The sequence below is a fragment of the Manis pentadactyla genome, chromosome 4 (genome assembly GCF_030020395.1).
Source record: "Manis pentadactyla isolate mManPen7 chromosome 4, mManPen7.hap1, whole genome shotgun sequence".
In the NCBI taxonomy this organism is placed as follows: Eukaryota; Metazoa; Chordata; class Mammalia; order Pholidota; family Manidae; genus Manis; species Manis pentadactyla.
In genome coordinates, this window is record NC_080022.1 from 126,437,719 (window position 1) to 126,465,335 (window position 27,617).

A 27,617-nucleotide genomic window follows, 5' to 3' on the forward strand; every position below is an offset into this window, starting at 1 on the left:
AGCTACACGGCATAAATATGCAAAGAAATAAAAAAGCTAACTATTTCAAACAATAAGGCTTCTCTCTCACCTACCAACTTTACTTTTCCCTGTATGGCCCCGGAAGATGACTGGTTAGCCAGAGATGGGTAAGATTCCTCAAGAGAGGAAAAACCTAAGACAGGCACATTCGCAAGGGGGCCATCAGGTGAGAAATTGGGGATCAACAGAGGTGAGGCTTAGAACCTCACCCCCCCTGTTCTGAGAGAAATCTTCTGCATACGTGGATGTTTTATTGCCCTTGTCTAGCTTGGATTAATACATAGTCTACAGGCACACACCTGATCATCTACATTTGCTCTCTTACTATGAGAAAACACTAAACTATGTTTTCTACCTTTATCTTATATCTACCTACCACTGCTGCATTTTATTAAAAATAATAATAATAAAGGGAGAAATGTGGTATCCACATATAAATCAAGTATAAAAATCAAATGAGTATTCATATTTGAACTGACTGTTTATAGTTCATAATGCATGAGCAAAACCGAAAGTTTCTGTGATGACTGCCCTTGTACTGTTCACTATGTAACTTATTCACTATGTAAGAATTTGTTCTCCATGTAAGAACTTGTTTGTTATGCCTCAGAAGATTGGAGACTGACGAAAATTAGGCTTGGGGTGGATTAATGATTGTGCATTGAGCATTGACTCCCCTATACAGAATTTTATTGTTGTTAACAACCATTTGATCAATAAATATGAGAGATGCCCTCACAAAAAAAAAAAAAAGTACACACTTCCAATGGTACAATAAATAAGTAACCGGGATGTAATGTATAGCATACGGAATATAGTCAAGATATTGTAACAGCTTGGTATGGTGATAGCTGGTACCTAGAATTGTCATGTATATAAATGTTGAATTACTATGTTGTACACCTGAAAGTAATGTAATGTAATACTGTGTGTCAAGTACCCTTCAATAAAAAATAATTATCTACAAAAAATAAATAAATAAATAAAATAAAATAAAAGGCACTCGGCTCTTCCCATTCTTTGCTCACTGGAAATCAGCATCACTTAGCGGCTGAGGGCACGTTACCCTGGGTCCAATAATTACCTACTGTGGTCAAGAGAGCATATGGGGTGCTAGAAACACAAAGAGGCCCCAGAGAACTAACCATAGCTTGATCAGTAGAGTTGAATATAATGAAAAATAGTAATCAGTGAAGACCACAAATGCTAAGTGGCAGGTAAGGGAAACAGAGTAAGACAATGAAACAGGAGTTTTAACTGAGATGATTATGCAGTTTCACGGATAAGCTAGAACCCAAATTTGGTCTACAGGGAAGTGGAAAATATTCTAATGTGGTGAAACTGTTTGACCAGTGGCAGATTCCTTAGAGGCGTAGGACCAAAGGGCATAGGCTCTCTGTGCAATGCCTATCAAGCAAAAAGGGTTGGCCTTTGCACTTACTGCCATGTATGGCCTACACCCAGCATCTCGTGTCTTGGCAATGGAGTCCACAAGCTGTCCACTGATGCCAAAGTCACAGAGTTTAATATTTCCACTTCTGTCCAGAAGAATATTGGAAGGTTTGATATCTGCAAGAGACAGATGTTATTCAGTGTACAAATAAAAGATGAGCTTATATTCTAAGCACTTTAAGCAAAAATAATGAAAAACCTTTGACAACATAAGTGATTAGGTCCTTAAAATTCAGACATATAGATGAGAAAAATAAGAAAACAATTTTCTGAATGCCAGTGCTTAAAAACTCTGTATCAAAAAATGCTTCATAATAAATTTAGGTATCTATAATGTTTTGTTTTCATCAAAAGCCATATTCATTTACTTGTTTCAAATTCATTACTTAATCGTCAAAGTATGAAGAATGAGTTTAATCTATAAGAGTAAACTAAGATACTTTACAGTATGTGTCAAAGACTATACAACTAGATACAAAGTACACAAAGCAGAAACCCACAATTTATTTAGAGTTTTATCTAATTTAGAAAAGTATTCAGTCCAGCACATCTAAAAGACTACAAGCTTTGGTATCAGAGAAACAAAGGTTCAATATCTAGGTCTGAAATTCACAATGTGACCTGAGAGGCAAGCTGCCACTTCACAACCACAACTTCCTCGTCACAAAATGAAAATAATTCCTACTTCAAATGGCTGTGGAAATTTAAAATACCTAATACAGTACTTGAAACATTACATGTCCTCAACAAATGCATTCACTTAATAATTATTTCTCCTAGAGAAAGAATGAATCGTATCTTTGATGGTTTCATCAAATTTCTCCCAACCAACCCTTTCTTAGAGTCATCCCTGAGAAACTAGATTCCTCTTGACCACTGCCAGCACGTGTGAGCTCTCCCACCAACCTGAGGAAGCCAAATCCCTCTCACTCGGCTCTCCAGGTTCTATACAGTCTGACCAAACTGGCCCCTAGGCTATCACCCATTCCTCACCAACAACCACCTCACTACCACTATATGCAGACCAGCAATCTGGCCTGTTCTCCCCTTTGCTCACTATTCCCATCTCAATCCTTTCACCCACTTCACTGTCACTATCATAGCTCAATAAATAAAACTAATTAAGGATAAAAATAAATTACCAAAACATCTGTCTATAATTCAAAAGGTGACCTACAAAGAATCCAGGGAACATCTCTCAGCATTACTGACATAGCCAATTGCCTATCAAGCATCCATTGCTAACCACGCCATACTTCCTAATGATGCCTGCATTTTTTGTAATTATTTTATTTTATTTTATTTTGTTATCATTAATCTACAATTACATGAAGAACATTATGTTTACTAGGCTCTCCCCTACCCCAAGTCCCCCCCACAAACCCCATTACAGTCACTGTCCATCAGCATAGTAAGATCTTGTAGAATCACTACTTGTCTTCTCTGTGTTGCAAAGCCCTCTGCTTTCCCCCACCCCCCACATTATACATGCTAATCATAATACCCCCTTTCTTATTCCCCGCCCTTACCCTTCCCTACCCTCCCATTTTCCCCAGTCTCTTTCCCTTTGGTAACTGTTAGTCCAATCTTGGGTTCTGTGATTCTGCTGCTGTTTTGTTCCTTCAGTTTTTCTTTTGTTCTTATACTCCACAAATGAGTGAAATCATTTGGTATTTCTCTTTCTCCACTGGGCTTATTTCACTGAGCATAATACTCTTTAGTTCCGTCCATGTTGTTGCAAATGGTAGAATTTGTTTTCTTCTTATGGCTGAATGATATTCCATTGTGTATATGTACCACATCTTCTTTATCCATTCATCTACTCATGGACACTTAGGTTGATTCCATTTAATGGCTATTGTAAATTGTGCTGTGATAAATATAGGGGTGCATCTGTCTTTTTCAAACTGGAGTGCTGCATCCTTAGGGTAAATTCCTAGATGTGGAATTCCTGAGTCAAATGGTATTTCTATTTTCAGCATTTTGAGGAACCTCCATATTGCTTTCCACAATGGTTGACCTAATTTACATTCCCACCAGCAGTGTAGGAGGGTTCCCCTTTCTCCACAACCTCACCAACATTTGTTGTTCTCTGTCTTTTGGATGGCAGCCATCCTTACTGGTGTGAGGTGATACCTTATTGTAGTTTTAATTTGCATTTCTCTGATAATTAGCGATGTGGAGCATCTTTTCATGTGTCTGTTGGCCATCTGTATTTCTTTTTTGGGGAACCGTCTGTTCAGTTCCTCTGCCCATTTTTTAATTGGGTTATTTGTTTTTTGTTTGTTGAGGCGTGTGAGCTCTTTATATATTCTGGATGTCAAGCCTTTATCGGATGTGTCATTTTCAAATATATTCTCCCATACTGTAGGGATCCTTTTTGTTCTATCGATGGTGTCTTTTGCTGTACAGAAGCTTTTCAGCTTGATATAGTCCCACTTACTCATTTTTGCTGTTGTTTTTCTTGCCCGGGGAGATATGTTCAAGAAGAGGTCACTCATGTTTATGTCTAAGAGGTTTTTGCCTATGTTTTCTTCCAAGAGTTTAATGGTTTCATGGCTTACATTCAGGTCTTTGATCCATTTTGAGTTTACTTTTGTGTATGGGGTTAGACAATGGTCCAGTTTCATTCTCCTACATGTAGCTGTCCAGTTTTGCCAGCACCACCTGTTGAAGAGACTGTCATTTCGCCATTGTATGTCCATGGCTCCTTTATCAAATATTAATTGACCATATATGTCTGGGTTAATGTCTGGATTCTCTAGTCTGTTCCATTGGTCTGTGGCTCTGCTCTTGTGCCAGTACCAAATTGTCTTGATTACTATGGCTTTATAGTAGAGCTTGAAGTTGGGGAGTGAGATCCCCCCTACTTTATTCTTCTTTCTCAGGATTGCTTTGGCTATTCGGGGTCTTTGGTGTTTCCATATGAATTTTTGAATTATTTGTTCCAGTTCGTTGAAGAATGTTGTTGGTAGTTTCATACGGATTGCATCAAATCTGTATATTGCTTTGGGCAGGATGGCCATTTTGACGATATTAATTCTTCCTAGCCACGAGCATGGGATGAGTTTCCATCTGTTAGTGTCCCCTTTAATTTCTCTTAAGAGTGACTTGTAGTTTTCAGAGTATAAGTCTTTCACTTCTTTGGTTAGGTTTATTCTTGGGTATTTTATTTTTTTTGATGCAATTGTGAATGGAGTTGTTTTCCTGATTTCTCTTTCTGTTGGTTCATTGTTAGTGTATAGGAAAGCCACAGATTTCTGTGTGTTGATTTTGTATCCTGCAACTTTGCTGTATTCTGATATCAGTTCTAGTAGTTTTGGGGTGGAGTCTTTAGGGTTTTTTATGTACAGTATCATGTCATCTGCAAATAGTGACAGTTTAACTTCTTCTTTACCAATCTGGATTCCTTGTATTTCTTTGTTTTGTCTGATTGCCGTGGCTAGGACCTCCAGTACTATGTTAAATAACAGTGGGGAGAGTGGGCATCCCTGTCTAGTTCCCGATCTCAGAGGAAATGCTTTCAGCTTCTCGCTGTTCAATATAATGTTGGCTGTGGGTTTATCATAGATGGCCTTTATTATGTTGAGGTACTTGCCCTCTATTCCCATTTTGCTGAGAGTTTTTAACATGAATGCATGTTGAACTTTGTCAAATGCTTTTTCAGCATCTATGGAGATGATCATGTGGTTTTTGTCTTTCTTTTTGTTGATGTGGTGGATGATGTTGATGGATTTTCAAATGTTGTACCATCCTTGCATCCCTGGGATGAATCCCACTTGATCATGGTGTATGATCCTTTTGATGTATTTTTGTATTCAGTTTGCTAATATTTTATTGAGTATTTTTGCATCTACGTTCATCAGGTATATTAGTCTGTAATTTTCTTCTTTGGTGGGGTCTTTGCCTGGTTTTGGTATTAGGGTGATGTTGGCTTCATAGAATGAGTTTGGAATATTCCCTCCTCTTCTATTGTTTGGAAAACTTTAAGGAGAACGGGTATTATATCTTCTCTGTATGTCTGATAAAATTCCAAGGTAAATCCACCTGGCCTGCGTGTTTTTTTCTTGGGTAGTTTTTTGATTACCACTTCAATTTCTTTGCTGTTAATTGGTTTGTTTAGATTTTGTGTTTTTTCCTTGGTCAGTTTTGGAAGGTTGTATTTTTCTAGGAAGTTGTCCATTTCTTCTAGGTTTTCCAGCTTGTTGGCATATAGGTTTTCATAGTAGTCTTTAATAATTCTTAGTATTTCTGTGGAGTCTGTCGTGATTTTTCCATTCGCATTTGTGATTCTGTTGATTTGTGTTGATTCTCTTTTTCTCTTAATAAGTTTGGCTAGAGGCTTATCTATTTTATTTATTTTCTCAAAGAACCAGCTCTTGGTTTCACTGATTTTTGCTATTGTTATATTCTTCTCAATTTTGTTTATTTCTTCTCTGATCTTTATTATGTCCCTCCTTCTGCTGACTTTAGGCCTCATTTGTTTTGTTCTTCTTTTTCCAATTTTGATAATTGTGACATAAGACTATTCATTTGGGTTTGTTCTTCCTTCTTTAAATATGCCTGGATTGCTATATACTTTCCTCTTAAGACTGCTTTCGCTGTGTCCCACAGAAGTTGGGGCTTTGTGTTGTTGTTGTCATTTATTTCCATATATTGCTGGATCTCCATTTTAATTTGGTCGTTGATCCATTCACTATTTAGAAGCGTGTAGTTAAGCCTCCATGTGTTTGTGAGCCTTTTTGCTTTCTTGGTACAATTTATTTCTAGTTTCATACCTTTGTGGTCTGAAAAATTGGTTGGTAGGATTTCAATCTTTTGGAATTTACTGAGGCTCTTTTTGTGGCCTAGTATGTGGTCTATTCTGGAGAATGTTCCATGTGCACTTAAGAAGAATGTGTATCCTGTTGCTTTTGGGTGTCTATTAGGTCCATCTGTTCTAGTGTGTTGTTCAGTGCCTCTGTGTCCTTACTTATTTTCTGTCTGGTGGATCTGTCCTTTGGAGTGAATGGTGTGCTGAAGTCTCCTAAAATGAGTGCAATGCAGTCTATTTCCTCCTTTAGTTCTGTTAGTATTTGTTTCACATATGCTGGTGCTCCTGTGTTGGGTGCATATATATTTATAATGGTTATATCCTCTTGTTGGACCGAGCCCTTTATCATTATGTAATGTCCTTTATCTCGTTACTTTCTTTGTTTTGAAGTCTATTTTGTCTGATACTAGTACTGCAACACCTGCTTTTTTATCCCTATTGTTTGCATGAAATATCTTTTTCCATCCCTTGACTTTTAGTCTGTGCATGTATTTGGGTTTGAGGTGAGTCTCTTGTAAGCAGCATATAGATGGGTCTTGTTTTTTTATCCATTCAGTGACTCTGTGTCTTTTGATTGGTGCATTCAGTCCATTTACATTTAGGGTGATTATCAATAAGGATGTACTTATTGCCATTTCAGGCTTTAGATTTGTGGTTACCAAAGGTTCCAGATTACTTTCCTTACTATCTAACAGTCTAACTTAACTCACTTAGTACACTGTTAAAAAGACAATCTAAAGGTTCTTTTCTATTTCTCCTCCTTTTTCTTCCTCCTTCACTCTTTATGTATTAGGTATCAAATTCTGTACTTTTGTTCTATCCCTTGATTGGCTTTGGGGATAGTCAATTTAATTTTGCATTTGCCTCGCAATCAGCTGCTCCACCCTCCCTACCATGATTTTACTACCTCTGGTGACAGCTATCCAACCCTAGGAACACTTCCATCTATAGTAGTCCCTCCAAAATAGACTGCAGAGATGGTTTGTGGGAGGTAAACTCTCTCAGCTTTTGCTTATCTGGAAATTGTTTAATCCCTCCTTCAAATTTAAATGATAATCTTGCTGGATAAAGTAATCTTAGTTCCAGGCCCTTCTGCTTCATGGCATTAAATACGTCATGTCACTCCCTTATGGCCTGTAAGGTTTCTGCTGAGAAATCTGATGTTAGCCTGATGGGCTTTCCTTTGTATGTGATCTTATTTCTGCCTCTGGCTGCTTTTAGCAGTCTGTCCTTATCCTTGATCTTTCCCATTTTAATTACTATGTGTCTTGCTGTTGTCTTCATTGGGTCCCTTGTGTTGGGTGATCTGTGGATCTCCATGTTCCTGACAGACTATGTCCTTCCCCAGATTGGGGAAGTTTTCAGCAACTACCTCCTCAAAGACACTTTTTATCCCTCTCTCTCTCTTCTTCTTCTTCTGGTATCCCTATAATGCGAATATTGTTCCGCTTGGATTGGTCACTCAGTTCTCTCAATATTCTTTCATTTTTAGAGATCCTTTGTTCTCTCTGTGCCTCAGCTTCTTTGTATTCCTCTTCTCTAGTTTCTATTTCATTTATTGTCTCCTCCACCATATCCATCCTGCTTTTAATGCCCTCCATCGTGTTCTTTAATGATTGGATCTCTGACCTGAATTCATTCCTGAGTTCTTGGATGTCTTTCCGTACCTCCATTAGGATGTTGATGATTTTTATTTTGAACTCCCTTTCAGGAAGAGTCACAAGGTCCATATCATTTAAATCTTTCTCGTGAGTTGTATTAACAATTTTACTCTGGACAAGGTTCCTTTGGCGTTTCATGTTTGTATATGGCGCCCTCTAGTGTCCAGAAGCTCTATTCTGGAGCTGCTGAGCCCCTGAAGCAATGTCGGGGATCGCAGGGGAGCGGTACTGGTGCCTGGGGATAGGAAAGAGCTGTTCCCTGCCTCCTGGCTGCTGTGCCTGTCTCCACTGCCTGAGCCAGTGGGCCGGTCACACAGGTATAAGTTTTTGTCCCAGAGCAGCCAGATACGGATCCCTGCTTTCCACAAGCGGCCGGAATCCCAGTCTCCCCAGGAACTCTGCCTGTATTAACTTTCCAACCCAATAGTCATGCGAGTCTCAAGAAAGCACCATGAAATGTAGGTTTGTGCTCCCAGAGGAGATCTCTGGAGCTAGGTATTCAGCAGTCCCAAGCCTTCCACTCCCTCCCTGCTTCGTTTGTCTTCCTTCCACTGGTGAGCTGGGGTGGGGGAGGGGCTCGGGTCCCGCGGAGCCACAGCTCTGGTACATTACCCCATTCACTGAAGTCTGCTCTTTTCTCCAGGTGTGTGCAGTCTGATGCCGTCCTCTTTCCTGTTGCTCTCTCAGGTTTAGTTGCGCCAATTAAATTTTCTAATTGTATCCAGTTTTAGGAGGAAGCCTCTGTCTCTCCTCTCACTCCGCCATCTTTAATCTCTCCCTGATGCCTGCATTTTATGATGCATCCATCCTACTCTGTGTAGCTCTAGCCACAACTCCAAAAAGTAGGTCAGGATGGTCTGAACTTATCAGGGTAGGAAAGATTTCCCCTCTCCTAAGACGATCACACAGGAAGAGCGTGCTTCTTCCTCAAGAGGATAGCGTGTCCAGAGGTGACACTGGGGCCTGCTTTGGTTGTGGGTAGCTGAGGATGGCGCCAACATATTAAGGAGGGCAGAAATGAAAGAAGAGAGCTTGAGCCCTGCTCATACTGTGCTTGAAGCCACCCAACCTTTGGACTTACTGTCACAGGTAATGAATTTCCTTGAAGCTGAGGCCATTTATCAGGATATTCTGTTACTCTAATTGCAGCAAAAAAGCTAACTGATCTGAATTGATAAAAGACTGCTCTAAACTCATCACTTTATTTAGTCATAAGAAAACCCAAGTTATTTTTGAAGACTTTTCCTTTTATTCCACTACTCCTCAGGCACTCTCATAGTGCTTTACTGTGATTGGTGAGCATCCCTAAGGCAATGACCAAGTGCCCTAAAGAGGACCCTCTCATGACTATAAAACACATCCAAAAAAGAACAAGATGAACTATAAGTAGGACAAAATAATTTTGTTTAGGGACTTAAACCCTAAATGATTTTAAGCCAAAAGAGAAAACATGAAGGCTACCTAAATATTTTTTTAACAAGCATTAAGTGAGACAAAATTAAATGAAATATTCTAATGTTCAATGTTAACTAATTTCAGTGGTAGGGATCAACCTCAAATTAAAATTCCTAAAATTACTTAAATAAATGTTTCAATTACTAATTTATTTAACCACTAGAAACTATGTTTCTTAGAATTCACGGTTTTTCACTTTCCTAAATACGGCCTTTTACTTTGTGTCTTATTTATTGTTAGGCTGACTCACACACTGCCACGTACTTCTTAGGTTTATCCATTACAAATTTACTGGGGACCTTGTGGGCCTCTTCAAAGCTACCATGGAATCTAGCATAGGAATAAACAGAGTAACTGTTTACTATTTGCTGAATTAAATTCAAAATTCATACTGCCCTCCATTGCGCCGGTGTCTAACAAGGCTAAGATCACTGGTTTCACAAATACAAATGCCTTAAAGGAGTTTCAATGTATGATACTAATTAAAGTCTTCCGATTTCCAAAAATATCCTCTAAAGTAAATAAGAAACACTTGATAGGCATAGTATCATACTATTGAAATATTCAAGGGTACTGTCCCTCGGATTCTTCTGTGAGTGCCCATGTGACCAGCTTTGTGCCTTACTTATATACACAGAGAAACAATAATTATCTATCAGACAAATGAACAATTATTTATTAGGAGTAATAAGAACTTGCAGCAAAATCTATTTCCATTTCTAAGTCCAACATGCTAATTAGACTGAATTTATAGAATCCCAAAAGGGAAAAAAACTAAATTAGTAATAGTTTTAGGGTCCACATGGTATATTTTGCTAAAAATACAAATATTTCAGGAAATCTTATATAGTGACACTGTAATTTTCAATAACTTTTTCCTATTAAGGATAAATGTTCATTTATAGCCTATAAAGAACAATTCATACCCACCTCTGTGAATGATTTTCAAGTTTTCTTTTAAGTGGTTTAGTGCTTTCACAGTCTAGGATGAAAAAGCAGAGATGGGATAAACAATTTCCACTTAAACAGCACCACAGCTTATCATAAGTAACAGCCCCCACAGACCTACACATTCTTTTACACTTAATGTTTCAATATTCTGTCCATTTTTTATGTTAATCGAAGATGCTGAATGATGACTTTAGATCTGAAAACCTAGTTGCTTTTACATGTTGTTACAACAGCTAAAAAATCCTAGTAACTTCAAGTTTTTTAATGAGTCTTTAAACGGTTGTATAATGTTTCTTCTACTTCTAACTTTTCAAGAATATATCTATTTAGTATGAGATAATCTAATAGACTTGGTTCCATCATCAATCCTAATTTAGTAAGTTTTTGCAAATTCTCAGTTTCTCACAATCATTCACCCTCACTGAGTACTGAGCCTTCAAAGCAAACTTTGCGAAGCCAGATTTTCCAAAGCTCTGCTCAGCCACTACTGCAATTTATCCAGAATTTATCCTAGTGTTCAAACACTGCTCTTGATCAGAAAATCAGAGACTTCTTCAGGAATTCAGGGAACAGAGGCTTGAATTAAAATTCCCACAACTTCAAACAAAAAGAGAACTGAAGAACAGACCAGCCGTTTGCTATGGCAAGATGGAGCCTCTGCTGCCATCCAGGTGCTGGGGTTAAGAAACACAGAACACGCCAACCTGCAGTGTTCCAAATAGCTAGGCATGTGTGTTCACTGGGTTATTCATTAGCAATAACAAGTTTAACACCAAGTAATTTTAAATGTTATACTTAATGTAAAGAGTGACCACTAACTTTAGAAATGCAGGCAAATATATAATAAATGATTTAGTAGTGTTATATTACACGTATTGCAATACACGATAAAATGATTTTATCTCTTTTCCAGCTTCATGATCACCCTGTTGTATAGTGGTTAAGAGCAGAATTCTGGGATCAGGCTGCCTAGGCTTAAATCATTTATCACTTATAGCTGTACAAACTTCAAAGCAAACTAATTACTTAATCTCTCCATGCTTCACATTTGTCATCTGTAAAAAGGGGTCATACGGGTAAGATTCCTCAAGGGAGGAACAACCTAAGACAGGCACAGTCGCAGGGGGACCATCAGGTGAGAAATTGGGGATCAACAGAGGTGAGGCTTAGAACCTCACCCCCCGTTTTGAGAGAAATCTTCTGCATCCGTGGATGTTTTTTTGCCCTTGTCTAGCTTGGATTAATACTTAGTCTATAGGCACACACCTGATCATCTACATTTGCCCTCTTACAGCACTAAACTATGTTTTCTACCTTTATCTTGCAACTACCTACCACTTCAGCATTTTATTAAAAATAATAATAATAATAAAGGAGAAATGTGGGATTCACATATAAATCAAGTATAAAAATCAAACAAATATTCATATTTGACCTGATTGTTTATAGTTCATAATGCGTGATCAAAACCGAAAGTTTCTGTGATGACTGCCCTTGTACTGTTCATCATGTAAGAACTTATTCAATATGTAAGAATTTGGTCACCATGTAAGAACTTGTTCGTTATGCTTCAGAAGATTGGGGACTGTTGAGAATTAGGCTTGGGGTTGATTAATGATTGTGCATTGAGTCCCCTATACAGAATTATATTGTTGTTAACAACCATTTGATCAATAAATATGAGAGATGCCCTCTCAAAAAAAAAAAGGGGGTCATAATATTAGTCACGGAGAGTCGCTATGAAGATAAACATCCTAAGACTTTGGCCTGGTGCAAATAGTCATTCAATAACCATTAGCTATTATTATTATTCTACTATTGTTCCATTATAATTATTATAAATAGTAACAAGTACCAGGATAATAGTGGGTTTGACATACTCTAGAGAGATGACTAAACTATTAATATAAAATTTCACATACTTGTCTGAACAAGGAACAAATTTCTAGTAAAACTTGGCTTCTTTCTATAAAATTATATGAAAGGGGCTATATCTTAAATTTAACTTATAAAACACTCAATTTAAGCATTATTTGGCTAAATAACTTAAAATATTAACATGAAATTTATAAGACTTAAGATTATAATGACTGTAGAGTTTAATCTTATTTTTAATATTCCAATTACATACACATACCTCTTACAACTAAAATACAGTCCATAAATTGTCTATATATGTTTAACATTAACTCTTAATGATTACACAGGATAAACTGGCAATTAAATGGTGGGCTATATTGCAGATACAGGATGCAGGGAAGAAAGAGATAGGAAATTACATCAACTAGAATATTTGTCTTACATCATCCTATAAAATTTATAGGACAGGTCATGTCATTAGCTCAGATTCTCAGGGGTTTCTAAGAATCTTATTAATTTTACTCTATCAAAAAGAATTTCTTTTGAAAAATAATCTGAACAACCTTTGTCAAGAGCAAGAAAGAAAATGATCATGAATTCACTTCCAAATGTAAACAGAATATATACAAAAGAGTACCTCTTTTCTTTTTGGTACTCTAGGAAACGTGAATTGACCAAATTAATAGTAATACTGGTTACTGAAATTGCTAGTCAAAAATTTAAATAGTTTAAACTGGAAAGCCCAAATCTTAAACCACTGGAAATATACTTTGTATCAAAGAGTTTCAATTAAGAGATTTCAAAGAGACTGCTGTGATTCTGCCTAATTTTGGGATAACTGTGATTATATAACCTATTTAAAAACAGCTAAAGCAACAGGGAAAACGGAACAAAAAACTGCTTTTTCTTGTCTTATTTACAATACAGTTCATTGATTTTAATGAGCAGAAAATTGTAGTATTTATGTAGACCATATTTTGAAAATTATTCTTATAACTTGTATTAATATCCCCACAGAAGTGCTTTGTCTCTTTTCCTATTACAAATGGGTTTCCAGAAGGTCAATAGCACCTGTGAAGGACATTCAGATATGTGCACTCAAACATCCAGCAGCATCTTTATGTAAGTACAGAATGAACAATCTGAAAACCAGGTACTTACTGCTAAAGTGATTTTGCCTAAAATTTCTTCTGGAATAACATCATCTAATACACTATATACATATTTGTAAAACTTATCAAACGAGGTAGACATGAGTTCCATACAGATCCAACAGTCACCCTATAAAATAACAAACATCTGTTATTCTTACATGTCTTAATATTAAGTACCACGTTTCCTTTACTTAAAATAGAAATACAGTTAAGGAAGCAATCTTCTCTTTTTTTATTAATCTCAATGTAACAGTAATTTTTGGTTCCTTATTAAAGCTATGGGCAGAATATTCTCCTGTTTAAACACAAACTTATTTGCCCAATGTTCCCACTCTTATGGTTAGGACAGAAACAATCTTATACAGAAAACTTTTGTGCCTTTATAAAAACATCTAAGTTTGCCATAATTAAATGTAAATATAGAAAATATGTGAGAAACTGTTCATTCTCACTAAGAAAACAGAATATATAATCTCGAGATACTATAAAAATGTTTAAATCAGGAAAAGAGAAAGAAAGGAATGCATAAAGTAAACCCAATGCCTCAAGTCCTTGCTCAAATGCTACTCCTCAGTGGCTAACACTGAAATGCCTGATTCATTCAGGAGCAAGTCACTCTGTCCTCAGCACGACTCACTCTGATCTGTTCTGTACAGCCTTTATCATCTCCCAGCATAAAATACAACATACTTATTTATCATGTTTGTCACCAATCTTCCCCACGGAAATATACACCTCCACCAGGACAGGGGCTCAATAAATGTTCCTAAATGAATGGACATTGGCTGTAATTCAACTAATCATTCAAAAACTATGGGCACAAGAAGATATGTCAAAGAAATAATCAATCTTCCCAGGTTTTCTTCCGCCTGCTACTTCTATAGCTTTTCTTCTTCCTTCCTAATTACAACCCTTAAATAGAATTCGTGCCTCATATCAAATTTACCGAGTATCATAATTCTTCCAAGTGGTAACAATACCTCAAGACAAATGCTGGGCATAGAAGCTACAGGGCATAAATATGCAAAGAAGTAAAAAGCTAACCTTTTCAAACAATAAGGCTTCCCTCTCACTTACCAACTTTACATTTCCCTGTATGGCCCCAGAAGATGACTGGTTAGCCAGAGACGGGTAAGATTCCTCAAGGGAGGAACAACCTAAGACAGGCACAGTCGCAGGGGGGTCATCAGGTGAGAAATTGGGGATCAACAGAGGTGAGGCTTAGAACCTCACCCCCCCTGTTCTGAGAGAAATCTTCTGCATCCGTGGATGTTTTATTGCCCTTGTCTAGCTTGGATTAACACATAGTCTACAGGCACACACCTGATCATCTACATTTGCTCTCTTACAACACTAAACTATGTTTTCTACCTTTATCTTGTATCTACCTACCACTTCAGCATTTTATTAAAAATAATAATAAAGAGAGAAATGTGGTATCCACATATAAATCAAGTATAAAAATCAAATGAGTATTCATATTTGAACTGACTGTTTAGAGTTCATAATGCATGAGCAAAACCGAAAGTTTCTGTGATGACTGCCCTTGTACTGTTCACTATGTAACTTATTCATTATGTAAGAATTTGTTCTACATGTAAGAACTTGTTTGTTATGCCTCAGAAGATTGGAGACTGACGAAAATTAGGCTTGGGGTGGATTAATGATTGTGCATTGAGCATTGACTCCCCTATACAGAATTTTATTGTCGTTAACAACCATTTGATCAATAAATATGAGAGATGCCCTCACAAAAAAAAAAAAAAAAACAAAAAAAAAAAACGGGACAGACTTCCAATGGTAAAATAAATAAGTAACCGGGATGTAATGTATAGCATAAGGAATATAGTCAAGATATTGTAACAGCTTGGTAGGGTGATAGCTGGAACCTAGAATTATGTATATAAATGTTTTATCACTGTGTTGTACACTTGAAACTAATGTAATGTAATACTGTGCGTCAACTACCCTTCAATAAAAAATAATTATTTAAAAAAAAAAAACCATAAAAAAAAAAAAATACTATGGGCAGCATTATACAGTGTTTTAAACCGATCTGAAGGCAATCTGACAATGAAACAAGAGAAATAAAAGGGTTGAGCCCCTTTAATAGAGTCATTCCAATGACTGGAAATCTAACTTAAACAAATAGCCCATAAATCACTAAAAGCAAAAATAAGAACAAAAACAAAAACTACAAAACAAACTATCTCAAAAGAGGAAATGGTACATTATTAATGGGATTATCTAAAATGAGATTATTTTGAAAACTATACAATTCATGAGAGGTATGCATGAGAAAACAGACTATAAGCAGACACCATGATTATAATGTAAAAATATGTGCACGTCTGAACAAGGACTATAAAGTAACTTGTGAGAGTGAAAACAGCTATCATGATGATGACAAAAATTACCTTAAATGATTTTGTATGTTGTTACTAATGCATCGATCCTCCTACTGTACCTTGGAGATTTTCCACCACAGATCTCACCCCTCACCCTGACCTGGATTGATTATGTAAGAGATTAATACCCATTAAAGTAAAATGGCTTGCCTGGAACAACACTGCAAATCGTATATAGCCATGAACAGAATCTAGTTTACTTAACTCCTTTCTCCTAATGACACCCATGATGCGGGACACTTGGCCTATATGTAGAAAAGGCACGTGATGTGACGAATACTGAGATGAGTGACAGCACCTTGCACTAGGACCACCTGAGTTCACGTAGCTGTACAGCTTCACAGAATACTTATTTGTAAAGCATATTTGACACAGTAAATTTTTACTTATATTTTCTTTAGGTCTTTCTTCTGGGTCTCTTCTTTCTTTTGAGAGAGTCATTCTGCAAGACTTCATCCTTCACCCAAAACACATGCTTGGATTTATTTTAATCTAAGGACACCATATCAATAGATTTACTAGATTTTTTTTATTGGAGGAAAAGCACATTTAACTCACCTACCAGGAAAACAGTGAGGAAGGAACTTAATGTCAGTAGTCTAGCAAAGTGGAAAGATCACTGGTATTATTAGAGTCTGAAAGCCTGACTTATTATCCAGACTCTCCCACTTTCTACTTACTTGGGCTGCCTCAACTCCTCATCTATGAAATGGGATTACCCCATCATCCTCAGGGACTATGATAAAGATCAAACAGGTAAACATATGTAAAGTTCAAAATAAAGGTCTAGCAGGTGCTAAAAACTACAGTTAATAAATCATTTAGTAGTGTTATATTACACATATTGCAATAAACGATGAAATTATTTTATCTCTTTTCCAGCTTCATGATCACCCTGTTGTATAGTGGTTATGAGCAAAATTGCTGCATCTGTCACATGTTAGATTTTTCCGTAAGAAAATGAAAAGGAGAAGGGGCAAGTATGGAAAAATAGGAAGGCAACCAAAGAAAGGGGACATGGGAACAGGAAAGTAGAGGTAAAAAGTGAGGACTGATAATGAGAAGGGGTGGTACACAGGAGCAATTAGCTCGAGAAAAAAAGACCTTTGTGGTTGTCACATATACTCTACTGTAAACTTCTTATTTCTTCTGGCAGCTCTTCTGGCCATAACTGAGAATAGACAGCATCAATGAGCTGCATCTAAACAATGGAGAGGTCTGAGCTGCTTCCAAAAGCAGTTACAGCAACATTGCTTTCGTGTGTAAGTGAAACGTGGGATGACTACATGACTGAATGCAAAAGCAGTGAGTGCTGAACCTGGATTTACTGAAAAGAAGTGTGGAGGATAATGAAAAACTCAACTACTAAGACCAAGATATGGGTTCCTAGAGACAAGAACCCTATAAAATTGGTAACATACTTATATTCCAACATAACTACTTAGAAAATAAAATGTTTAAAAAGCCATCACTCTACAACACTAAACTATGTTTTCTACCTTTATCTTGTATCTACCTACCACTTCAGCATTTTATTAAAAATAATAATAAAGAGAGAAAGGTGGTATCCACATATAAATCAAGTATAAAACCAAATGAGTATTCATATTTGAACTGACTGTTTATAGTTCATAATGCATGAGCAAAACCGAAAGTTTCTGTGATGACTGCCCTTGTACTGTTCACTATGTAACTTATTCACTATGTAAGAATTTGTTCTCCATGTAAGAACTTGTTTGTTATGCCTCAGAAGATTGGAGACTGACGAAAATTAGGCTTGGGGTGGATTAATGATTGTGGATTGAGCATTGACTCCCCTATACAGAATTTTATTGTCGTTTACAACCATTTGATCAATAAATATGAGAGATGCCCTCACAAAAAAAATAAATAAATAAATAAATAAATAAAAAAGGACAGACTTCCAATGGTAAAATAAATAAGTAACCAGGATGTAATGTATAGCATAAGGAATATAGTCAAGATATTGTAACAGCTTGGTAGGGTGATAGCTGGAACCTAGAATTATGTATATAAATGTTTTATCACTGTGTTGTACACTTGAAACTAATGTAATGTAATACTGTGCATCAACTACCCTTCAATAAAAAATAATTATTTTAAAAAAAAAAAAAACAATAAAAAAGCATCTTAACTAAGCTCAAAAAAAAAAATTAAAAAATTAAAAAAATAAAAAAATAAAAATAAAAAATAAAAAGCCATCACTCAAAATAGAAATACCATTTGACCCAGGAATTCCACTTCTAGGAATTTACCCTAAGAATGCAGCAGCCCAGTTTAAAAAAGACAGAGGCACCCCTATGTTTACTGCAGCACTATTCACAACAGCCAAGAAATGGAAGCAACCTAAGTGTCCACCAGTAGATGAATGGATAAAGAAGATGTGGTACATATACACAATGGAATATTATTCAGCCATAACAAGAAAACAAATCCTACCATTTGCAACAACATGGATGGAGCTAGAGGGTATTATGCTCAGTGAAATAAGCCAGGCGGAGAAAGACAAGTACCAAATGATTTCACTCATCTGTGGAGTATAAGAACAAAAAAAAAAACTGAAGGAACAAAACAGCAGCAGACTCATAGAACCCAAGAATGGACTAACAGGTACCAAAGGGAAAGGGACTGGGGAGGATGGGTGGGTAGGGAGGGATAAGGGGGGTGAAGAAGAAAGGGGGTATTATGACTAGCATGCATAACGGTGGGGGGGTGGGAGAAAGGGGAGGGCTGTACAACACAGAGAAGACAAGTAGTGATTCTACAACATTTTGCTATGCTGATGGACAGTGACTGTAAAAGGGTTTGTGGGGGGGACCTGGTATAGGGGAGAGCCTAGTAAACATAATATTCTTCATGTAATTGTAGACTAATGATAACAAAAAAAAGGAAAGGGGGATTTACTCCCTGATAGAATAAAACTAACTGTAAATCAACGATTAATGCATGCTTTAAATATTCTTAATTCTGATCATTTAAAGGGTGTCAGATGATCAGCTATGGAAATACATTTTTCTCATAATATTCCTTTCTCTTAAAAAAAAAAAAAGCTGTTCCTATGTGGTGATCTCCAATAAGTTCTTCACAATGGTATAAAGGGCATATCAAAGTGTGGGCAAAGGGTCAATTGGCTACCCAGAAAATGAATTAAGATACGATATGAAGAAGACCTTCCAACATCAACATTCTCTGGAAGAGTCATTCCAGAAGATGATCATCAAAAAACTGCAACAAGGATCCTGGCGCTGTTGCAGTTTTAACTGCATTCATCCCACCGGTTCCTGGACTTGCCACTGGAATGAAGAAGGAGATATCTAAGCTGGCCTGTGCATATAGTGAAACAACAAATTTGACTGGATCTATACTGTCGGAACTCAACCAAGAATTAGGAGAAGTGCAAGTTGCAGCGCTCAAAATCTTGCGACTATAGAATATCTACTGTTAAAAGAACATATGGGATGTGAACAGTTCCCAGGAATGTGTTGTTTTAAGTTGTCTGATTTTTCTCAAACTATTCAAATTCAGTTAGACAATATCCATCATATCATTGATAAGTTTTCACAAATGTCTAGGGTGCCTAACTGGTTTTTTTATTTCACTGGAGATGGCTGGTAATTGTAGGTCTGCTTTGGTTATGTAGCTGTATTCCTATTATGTTAATGTGTGTACGCAATTTAATTAGTAGTTTAAAACCTATACGTGCTTATGTTACTATACCAGAAGATATGTCAAAGAAATAATCAATCTTCCCAAGTTTTCTTCTGTCTGCTATTCTATAGCTTTTCTTCTTCCTTCCTAATTACAACCCTTAAGTAGAATTCGTGCCTCATATTGAAATTACTGAGTATCATAATTCTTCCAAGTGGTAAAGATACCTCAAGACAAATGCTGGGCATAGAAGCCACAGGGCATAAATATGCAAAGAAGTAAAAAACTAACCTTTTCAAACAATATTGCTTCTCTCTCACTTACCAACTTTACATTTCCCTGTATGGCCCCGGAAGATGACTGGTTAGCCAGAGACGGGTAAGATTCCTCAAGGGAGGAACAACCTAAGACAGGCACAGTCGCAGGGGGGCCATCAGGTGAGAAATTGGGGATCAACAGAGGTGAGGCTTAGAACCTCACCACCCCTGTTTTGAGAGAAATCTTCTGCATCCGTGGATGTTTTGTTGCCCTTGTCTAGCTTGGATTAATACTTAGTCTATAGGCACACACCTGATCATCTACATTTGCCCTCTTACAGCACTAAACTATGTTTTCTACCTTTATCTTGCATCTACCTACCACTTCAGCATTTTATTAAAAATAATAATAATAATAATAATAAGGGAGAAATGTGGGATTCACATATAAATCAAGTATAAAAATCAAACAAATATTCATATTTGACCTGATTGTTTATAGTTCATAATGCGTGATCAAAACTGAAAGTTTCTGTGATGACTGCCCTTGCACTGTTCACCATGTAAGAACTTATTCACTATGTAAGAATTTGGTCACCATGTAAGAACTTGTTCGTTATGCTTCAGAAGATTGGAGAGTGTTGAGAATTAGGCTTGGGGTTGATTAATGATTGTGCATTGAGTCCCCTATACAGAATTTTATTGTTGTTAACAACCATTTGATCAATAAATATGAGAGAATCCCTCTCAAAAAAAACAATAAAAATAAAAAAATAAAAAGCCATCACTCAAAATAGAAATACCATTTGACCCAGGAATTCCACTTCTAGGAATTTACCCTAAGAATGCAGCAGCCCAGTTTAAAAAAGACAGAGGCACCCCTATGTTTACTGCAGCACTATTCACAACAGCCAAGAAATGGAAGCAACCTAAGTGTCCATCAGTAGATGAATGGATAAAGAAGATGTGGTACATATACACAATGGAATATTATTCAGCCATAACAAGAAAACAAATCCTACCATTTGCAACAACATGGATGGAGCTAGAGGGTATTATGCTCAGTGAAATAAGCCAGGCGGAGAAAGACAAGTACCAAATGATTTCACTCATCTGTGGAATATAAGAACAAAAAAAAAACTGAAGGAACAAAACAGCAGCAGACTCACAGAACCCAAGAATGGACTAACAGGTACCAAAGGGAAAGGGACTGGGGAGGATGGGTGGGAAGGGAGGGATAAGGAGAAAAAAAGGGGCATTACAATTAGCACATATAATGTATGGTGGGCGGTGGGCGGTGGGCGGTGGGCAGTGGGGGGGTCCTGGGGAGGGCTGTACAACACAGATAAGACAAGTAGTGATTCTATAGCATCTTACTACACTGATGGACAGTGACTATAATGGGGTATGTGGGGGGGACTTGGTGATGGGCGGAGTCTAGTAAACATAATGTTGTTCAAGTAATTGTAGATTAATGATATCAAAAAAGAAAAGCTATCCCTCATAATAGAAAGAAAAATGATAAAGCACCTATTAATGTATCTAACAAAAAGAGGCAAAATGTTTACTGAAGGACCCAACAACCACCTGACCAAAACAGACAGGCAAAACGTGTTCACAAATGTGGAGACTCAAGAACATGAAGATGTCAAACTCCCCCAAATTAACAGAGAACTCAAGTACATTCTTTAAAAATTGCCATCTGTCTGGACAAGATGATCCTAAAATTTATATAGAAAAGTAAAGTCAATGTAACCAAAACAATTTTAAAGAAGAGGGACTAACCTACCAAAGACTTTTTATAAAGCTCCCAAAATAAAAGACAGTAGTACTGATAGAGAGAAAAGTAAATGTACCAATAGAATACATTCACAGCCAGGCACATATGGAAATCTGACATGTGACAGATGCAGCAAGGCACACAGGGGCAAAAGGATGTGAGGGTCAATGAATGCTGCTGAGCCAGTGCATCTCCATATAGAAAAAAGTTAAATTCGGTTACTACCTCAAATCATTAATAAATAAAAATATGAAAACTCCCAAATGGATTCTTTGAAAAACAAAAGCTTAGAACTTTTTATAAGAGTTCTTCATGACTTCTTATAAAGGAAAAAATTTCTTCCCAAAAACATCAATGAAAAGAATAAATCATGGAGGATAAGACCTGCTAAACTGGACTGCATTATAACAGATATTTCTGTATGATAAAGGATACCGTATCAAAAGCTGGGGAGAGGGGAGACAAAAACATTCATTTGGATGTAAAAAAACAAAGGATTGGTACCCTGAGTAATAAAGCACTAGGCTAATTAACTAGGAAAAGACAAAACTTAATAGAATAACAGCAAAGGGATATGAATAAAGGCAATTCATAGAAAAGAAAACCTGAACATACAAGTAAAAAATTTTGTACCTCACCAGGGACATGTAATTTTAAAAGTAATGTACCATTTCAAATGCAGCTGACTGCCAAAAATAAAACATTTAATAACAAATGCTAGCAGTAAGATCTGTGACAGCAAATGCTACGGCCTACCCAACAAACCTCCTCCTTTGCTTCGTATCAAATGCCCAACTAAGACTACACTTCACAGTGTTTGTGCAGAAAGACAGCCAAGAGAGATGGCAACACACACAGCTGGTTGGTGATTCCAGGACAGCCCTTCAGTTCTTCCTTAATGCGGACATGACACTGAGCCCTGGGAGCCAACCTGACCCATGAACAACTGAAACTACAAACCAGCAAAGCCATGAACAGTTTCTGTTACTGACATGGAACATAATTCCTGATACAGAAATCCTCACTCTTACTGGTAGGAATAACAGCACAACCACTATGGAGAGAAGCAAGACAATATCCACTAAAGCTGAACATACTCTCATCATTTAACCTAGCAATAGTATTTCTAGGTATATACTCTACAGAATCTGTAACCTAGGTTGTCAAGGAGACATAAAAAAGGAAGTTCATTTTTACACCGTTTACAGTTGCAGTATATTAAAAAATTAGAAATAACTTATATTAGGATTATTAAAGAAACATAAAAAAGGTATATTTAATCATTGGAATACTACATAGCAGTTAAAAATATTAACCAAATCTATACATTGTAGATTTGTATTTACATGGACAAACCTTGGAAACCATGCTGAATAAAAAATGTTATGGGGGATACAGGGTGATTTCATTTATGTAAACTTTGAAAATACATAAAGCAACACTACATATTACTTGGGGAAAAGTAGAAATATGTCAAGCCTAAATAAACAAGTTGAAGGAACTATAAACTTCAACGTAGTGTTCAGGTCTGGAGACTAAAAAGGGGGAATGGGATGGGGGCTTCAACTGTATCTATAATTTAAAGACAGATAAAGAGCAAATATGCCAAAAACGCTCATCTGTGTTATGGGTATACTGTAACTCTGCTTTAACTTTCTGTATGTTTGAAATAGTTCATAGTCTACGAAAGTAAAAACTACCTTAAGACACTAGAAAAAGAGCAAATTAAACCAAAGTAAGTGGAAAGGAAGAATGATCAGATTGAAAAATTTTTTAATAGAAAAAAAACACAAAAAGTTAATGTAACTGAAAGTTGGTTCACTGAAAGATGAATATAATTGATAAACCTCTAGCCAAACTAATCAGGAAAAAATAGAAGGTACAAATTACCTGTATCAGGAAAGAGAGGGAGAGGAAAGTAATAACATCATAATAGATTCTACAGATATATAGCTGACAAAAAAGGAATACGAATAATTCTATGTCAATTAATTTGACACTTTAGAAGAAAGGGACAAACTTCTTCAAAGAAACTAATCACCAAAAATGACTCAAGAAGAGTTAGAGAACTTAGGTAGAACTCTATCTTTGAAAGAAATTAAATTTATAGTTAAAAATCATCCTACAAAGAAAACTTCAAGTTCAAATGGCTTCACTGGTAAATGCTACCAAATATTTTTAGAAGAAATAATACCAAATCTATACAAATTCTTCTAGAAAACTGAAAATGAGGGAACACTTCCCAAATCATTTATAAGGCTAGCAGTACACTACTACAAAGGCCAGACAAAACCATTGCAAGAGAACTACAGATAATCTCGCTCATGGACATATACATACAACTTCTAAATACAGTTTTAGCAAACTGAATCCAACAAAACATAAAAAGACAATACATCATAATCAGTGGATTTATCCCATAAATGCAAGGTTGACTTAACATTTGAAAAGCAATCCACACAACTTACCATGTTAAAAAAAGTTTTTAAACACCATATAATCATCTCAAGGATGAAAGAAAAGAATTTAACAAAACTCTAACAACCATTCCTGATAAAAATTCTCAGCAAACTAGGAATAGAAGGGAACTTCTTCAACCTGGTGAAGAACATCTAAGAAAAACCTACAGTTAACATCTTACTTATTAATGGTGAAAGCCAGAATGCCTTCCTCTAAGATAGGAAACAAGACAATTCTATTCAAAAGTAGACTAAGGGATCTAGCCAGCACATAAGGAGACAAACAAACAAACAAATAAATAAATAAAGGCATCAGAAAAGAAGTAAACTTTCTCTATTCACAGATGACATGAATCTACATAGAAAATCTGATGGGATCTACAAAAAGCTACCAGAACTTATAAGTGAGTTTAACAAGGTTGTAGTACACAAGATAAACAAAAATCAACTGTGTTTCTATATATTAGTCACAAAACAAGAAGAAACAATTTTTTAACATATCATTTATTAAGGATTCGCAAAACATTAAATACTTAATGATAAATTATTGAAAAATGCAAAAGACCTGTATGGTGACAACTACAAAATATTGCTGAGAAAAAATAAAGGAGATGTAAATAAATGAAGTAAGATACCATGTTAATGGGTCATTAGACTTAATATTGTTAAAATATCAGTGCTTCCTCAATTGACTTATAAATTCAGTATAATCCCAATTAAAAATCTCAGGGATCTTTTTTCTTTTGTAAAATCTAACAAGCAGATTCCAAAACCCATTTGGAAATGCAAAGACCCCAGAAGAGCCCAAACAACTTTAAAAGAAATAAAGTTTAAAGACCAGCATTACCTGACCTTAAGATGCTCAATAAAGCTAGAGTAATCAAGACAGTGCAAAGACAGACAAAAATTTGGTACAAAGACAGACAAAACAGATAAATGAAACAGACCAGACAGTGCAGAAAGAGAAGTAATTCATGTGGATAACTGATCTCCAGCCAAGGTGCAAAGGATACCCACATGCAAAAAAGTAAACATCAATCCATACCTCTCACCATGTAAGAACTAACTCAAAGTGGATGATAAATGTAAATGTGATATCTAAAACTATGGAACTGGTAGAAGAAAACATAAGAGAAAATCTAAGTGACCTTGAGTTGAGCAAAGATCCTTAGATATAACCCAAAAGCACAATACATAAAAGGAAAACCTGACAAATTGGCCTACATCAACATTAAAACTTTCGCTTTCCAAAAGAGCACTGTTAAGAGTATAACAGATAAGCCACAGACAGGGGAAGGGGAGCACATGTTCGCAATCATATATCTGATTAAAAAAACCTGTATCCAGAATACGTTTTTTTTTAACTCCCAAAATTCAATAAACAGAAAACAATTTTTTTAAATGGATAAAAGATTTGAACAGAAACTTCAAGTTGGTAAATAAGCACATGAAAAGTTGCTCAACATCATTAGTCATTAGAGAAATGCCAATTTAAAATACAATGAGATTCTACTATACATGTACCAGAATGGCTAAAAATTAAAAAGACAGACCATACCAAGTGTTGGAGAAGATGTGCAAGAACTAGAACTCTCATATACTACTGGTGAAAGCTGAAAATAGTGCAACTGTTTTGGATAATGGTTTACCCAGTTTTTTAAAAGTTAAACATATACCTTCACTGTGATCAAGCCAAAGCCATATCCTTCACCAAGGGAAATGAAAGTAGAAGTCCACTCAAAGATTTGTACCCAAATACTCACAGCAGCTTTATTTGCAAGAGAGTAAAACCAGAAACAACCCAAATGTCAGTCAGCAGATGAATGAGTAAACGAACTGTTGTGCATCCACACACTAGAATACTATTACTACTCAGCTAAAAAGGAACTACTGATACATAAGAGGACTTGCAAAATAATTATCCTGGGTAAATGTAGACCAAAGAAGTACATACTGTATGATCCCATTTACATAAAGTTCTACAAAACACAAATTCATCTATAGCTGCAGAAAGCAGATCTGCAGTTGCCTGAGGACGATGACAGCAAAGAGGGAGGGTGTACGACCTATGGGGCACAAAGAAACTTGTGAGTGATGGATATGTTCAGTATCTCGATTATGGTGATAATTCTATAAATATATACATTTGTTTAAACATCAAATTGTATGCTTTAAATATGTGCAGTTTATCAAATGTCAGTTTTACATCCATAAAGCTGTATTTAAAATCTGCAAAAGGGAAGGAAAGGGAAAGGAGCCCATGAGAAGCAGGGATGGAAAGGGAGGAGGTGACTAAATTCAGCTAATATCACTGAATATAATCTGATACACTTCTATGATCACAAGTTACCCAGCATAGTATTTCCTACACGAGGATTTCTCTGACCTAAAATACTGAAGGTATTTTAAATTAAGAGCTTCCTTGCTAATAAATTATGAAAATTTACATTAAAAGATATTTTTCAGAGATTCTAAGGGTCAGTATTGATAAGATAAATGATAGGTATAGATCTTTAGGTAGGCTATAGGCTAAAACTGACTTTTATTCAATACTGTCAAGCTTTTTTTTGTCTGAAAATGAACTTACAAACCTGTACAGTGTCTTAACAACTTATCTAAATCAAACTCAAGTTGTAGTTTAGCCTTTTTATTTAAGCTGAGTTCCATCCTAGAAAGAAGTGTACATGGGTGGAGACAATGGCAACTACTTATCATCTGCAGCACCAAATATTATTCACCTCTCTGAATAAAATGATGGAACTTTCAGAGGCTCCATATTTCCCAACTCTACATGGTAACTGCAAGAAGAGTATCTCACCAGAATCTTCACTGATGGCTGATTAAACCAGACCAAGAGCTGATGTCCTGTGGTCATATAAATTATGTGAAATGAAAGTCTGAGGGGCTTCTCACAGTGACAGGAGTTAAAAATATTTGCATCTCTTGTAGGGGTCGTTAAGGTAAAAAGTCCTGCATGAATACATTGTGCAACATTCACTTTATTCTTTCTTTTCATAAATCCAGAATTTTGTTTCTACTATTGGAACTGAAGGTCATGTCACCAAAAAAAAAGATCCTTTTAAATGATCACAATCTCTAAAAATGTTTCTCTAAACCCTTACTAAATCTGTTTCAAACAGCTAACCTTTGAAATTCAGGAAACACACCTTGATTATGCAGTCTTTAAACATAAACTTTTTGCTGCTAAAAATCATTTTTTTATTATTCAAAAAGTACCTATTACTTCCTTCATTCTAAGATTTGGTGTGGGGGTAAAGGGAGGGTTCATATTCAATTTATCCAAGCATTCTGTGACTTTACGTAACTTAACTGTATAGTTCCTAAGGCTTCATCTTTATCATATACTCAGAAATCATAATGTTTAAAAAACAGATTATTTTTTCAATGAAGATAAAAATTCTTCATCCCCTAATCACTTGCAGTATAATAGAAACAGTAAGATTTTTGTCTTTAAAATCCTGTCTCTGACACTTAATGGCTGTGTGACTTTTGTCAAATTAGTACTTAAATCTGTTTCCCCTTTGGAGAATGGGGAAAATACCACCAAACCCTGAGACTTGTGAAGATAATATACACAAAAACTATGGGGCATTCAATAGATGCTGGTGCTTACAGCTGCAAACTCAACTCCCTTTAACCTTCCTGAGATACAAAAC

At 36.1% G+C, this 27,617-nt stretch overlaps 1 protein-coding gene across 3 annotated transcripts in view; it reads right to left on the reverse strand.

Annotated features, from left to right (window-relative positions):
• MAP2K4 (mitogen-activated protein kinase kinase 4) overlaps nt 1–27,617 on the reverse strand; it is a 145,711-nt gene that overhangs the window by 35,702 nt on the left and 82,392 nt on the right. For all 3 annotated transcript variants that reach the window (XM_036920702.2, XM_036920705.2, XM_036920703.2), the window contains 3 exons: nt 13,375–13,494; nt 10,333–10,384; nt 1,463–1,590 (listed from right to left, as the gene is read on the reverse strand). In XM_036920702.2, the coding sequence (XP_036776597.2) occupies nt 1,463–1,590; nt 10,333–10,384; nt 13,375–13,494 (300 nt within the window). The remainder of the gene's footprint in view (nt 1–1,462; nt 1,591–10,332; nt 10,385–13,374; nt 13,495–27,617) is intronic.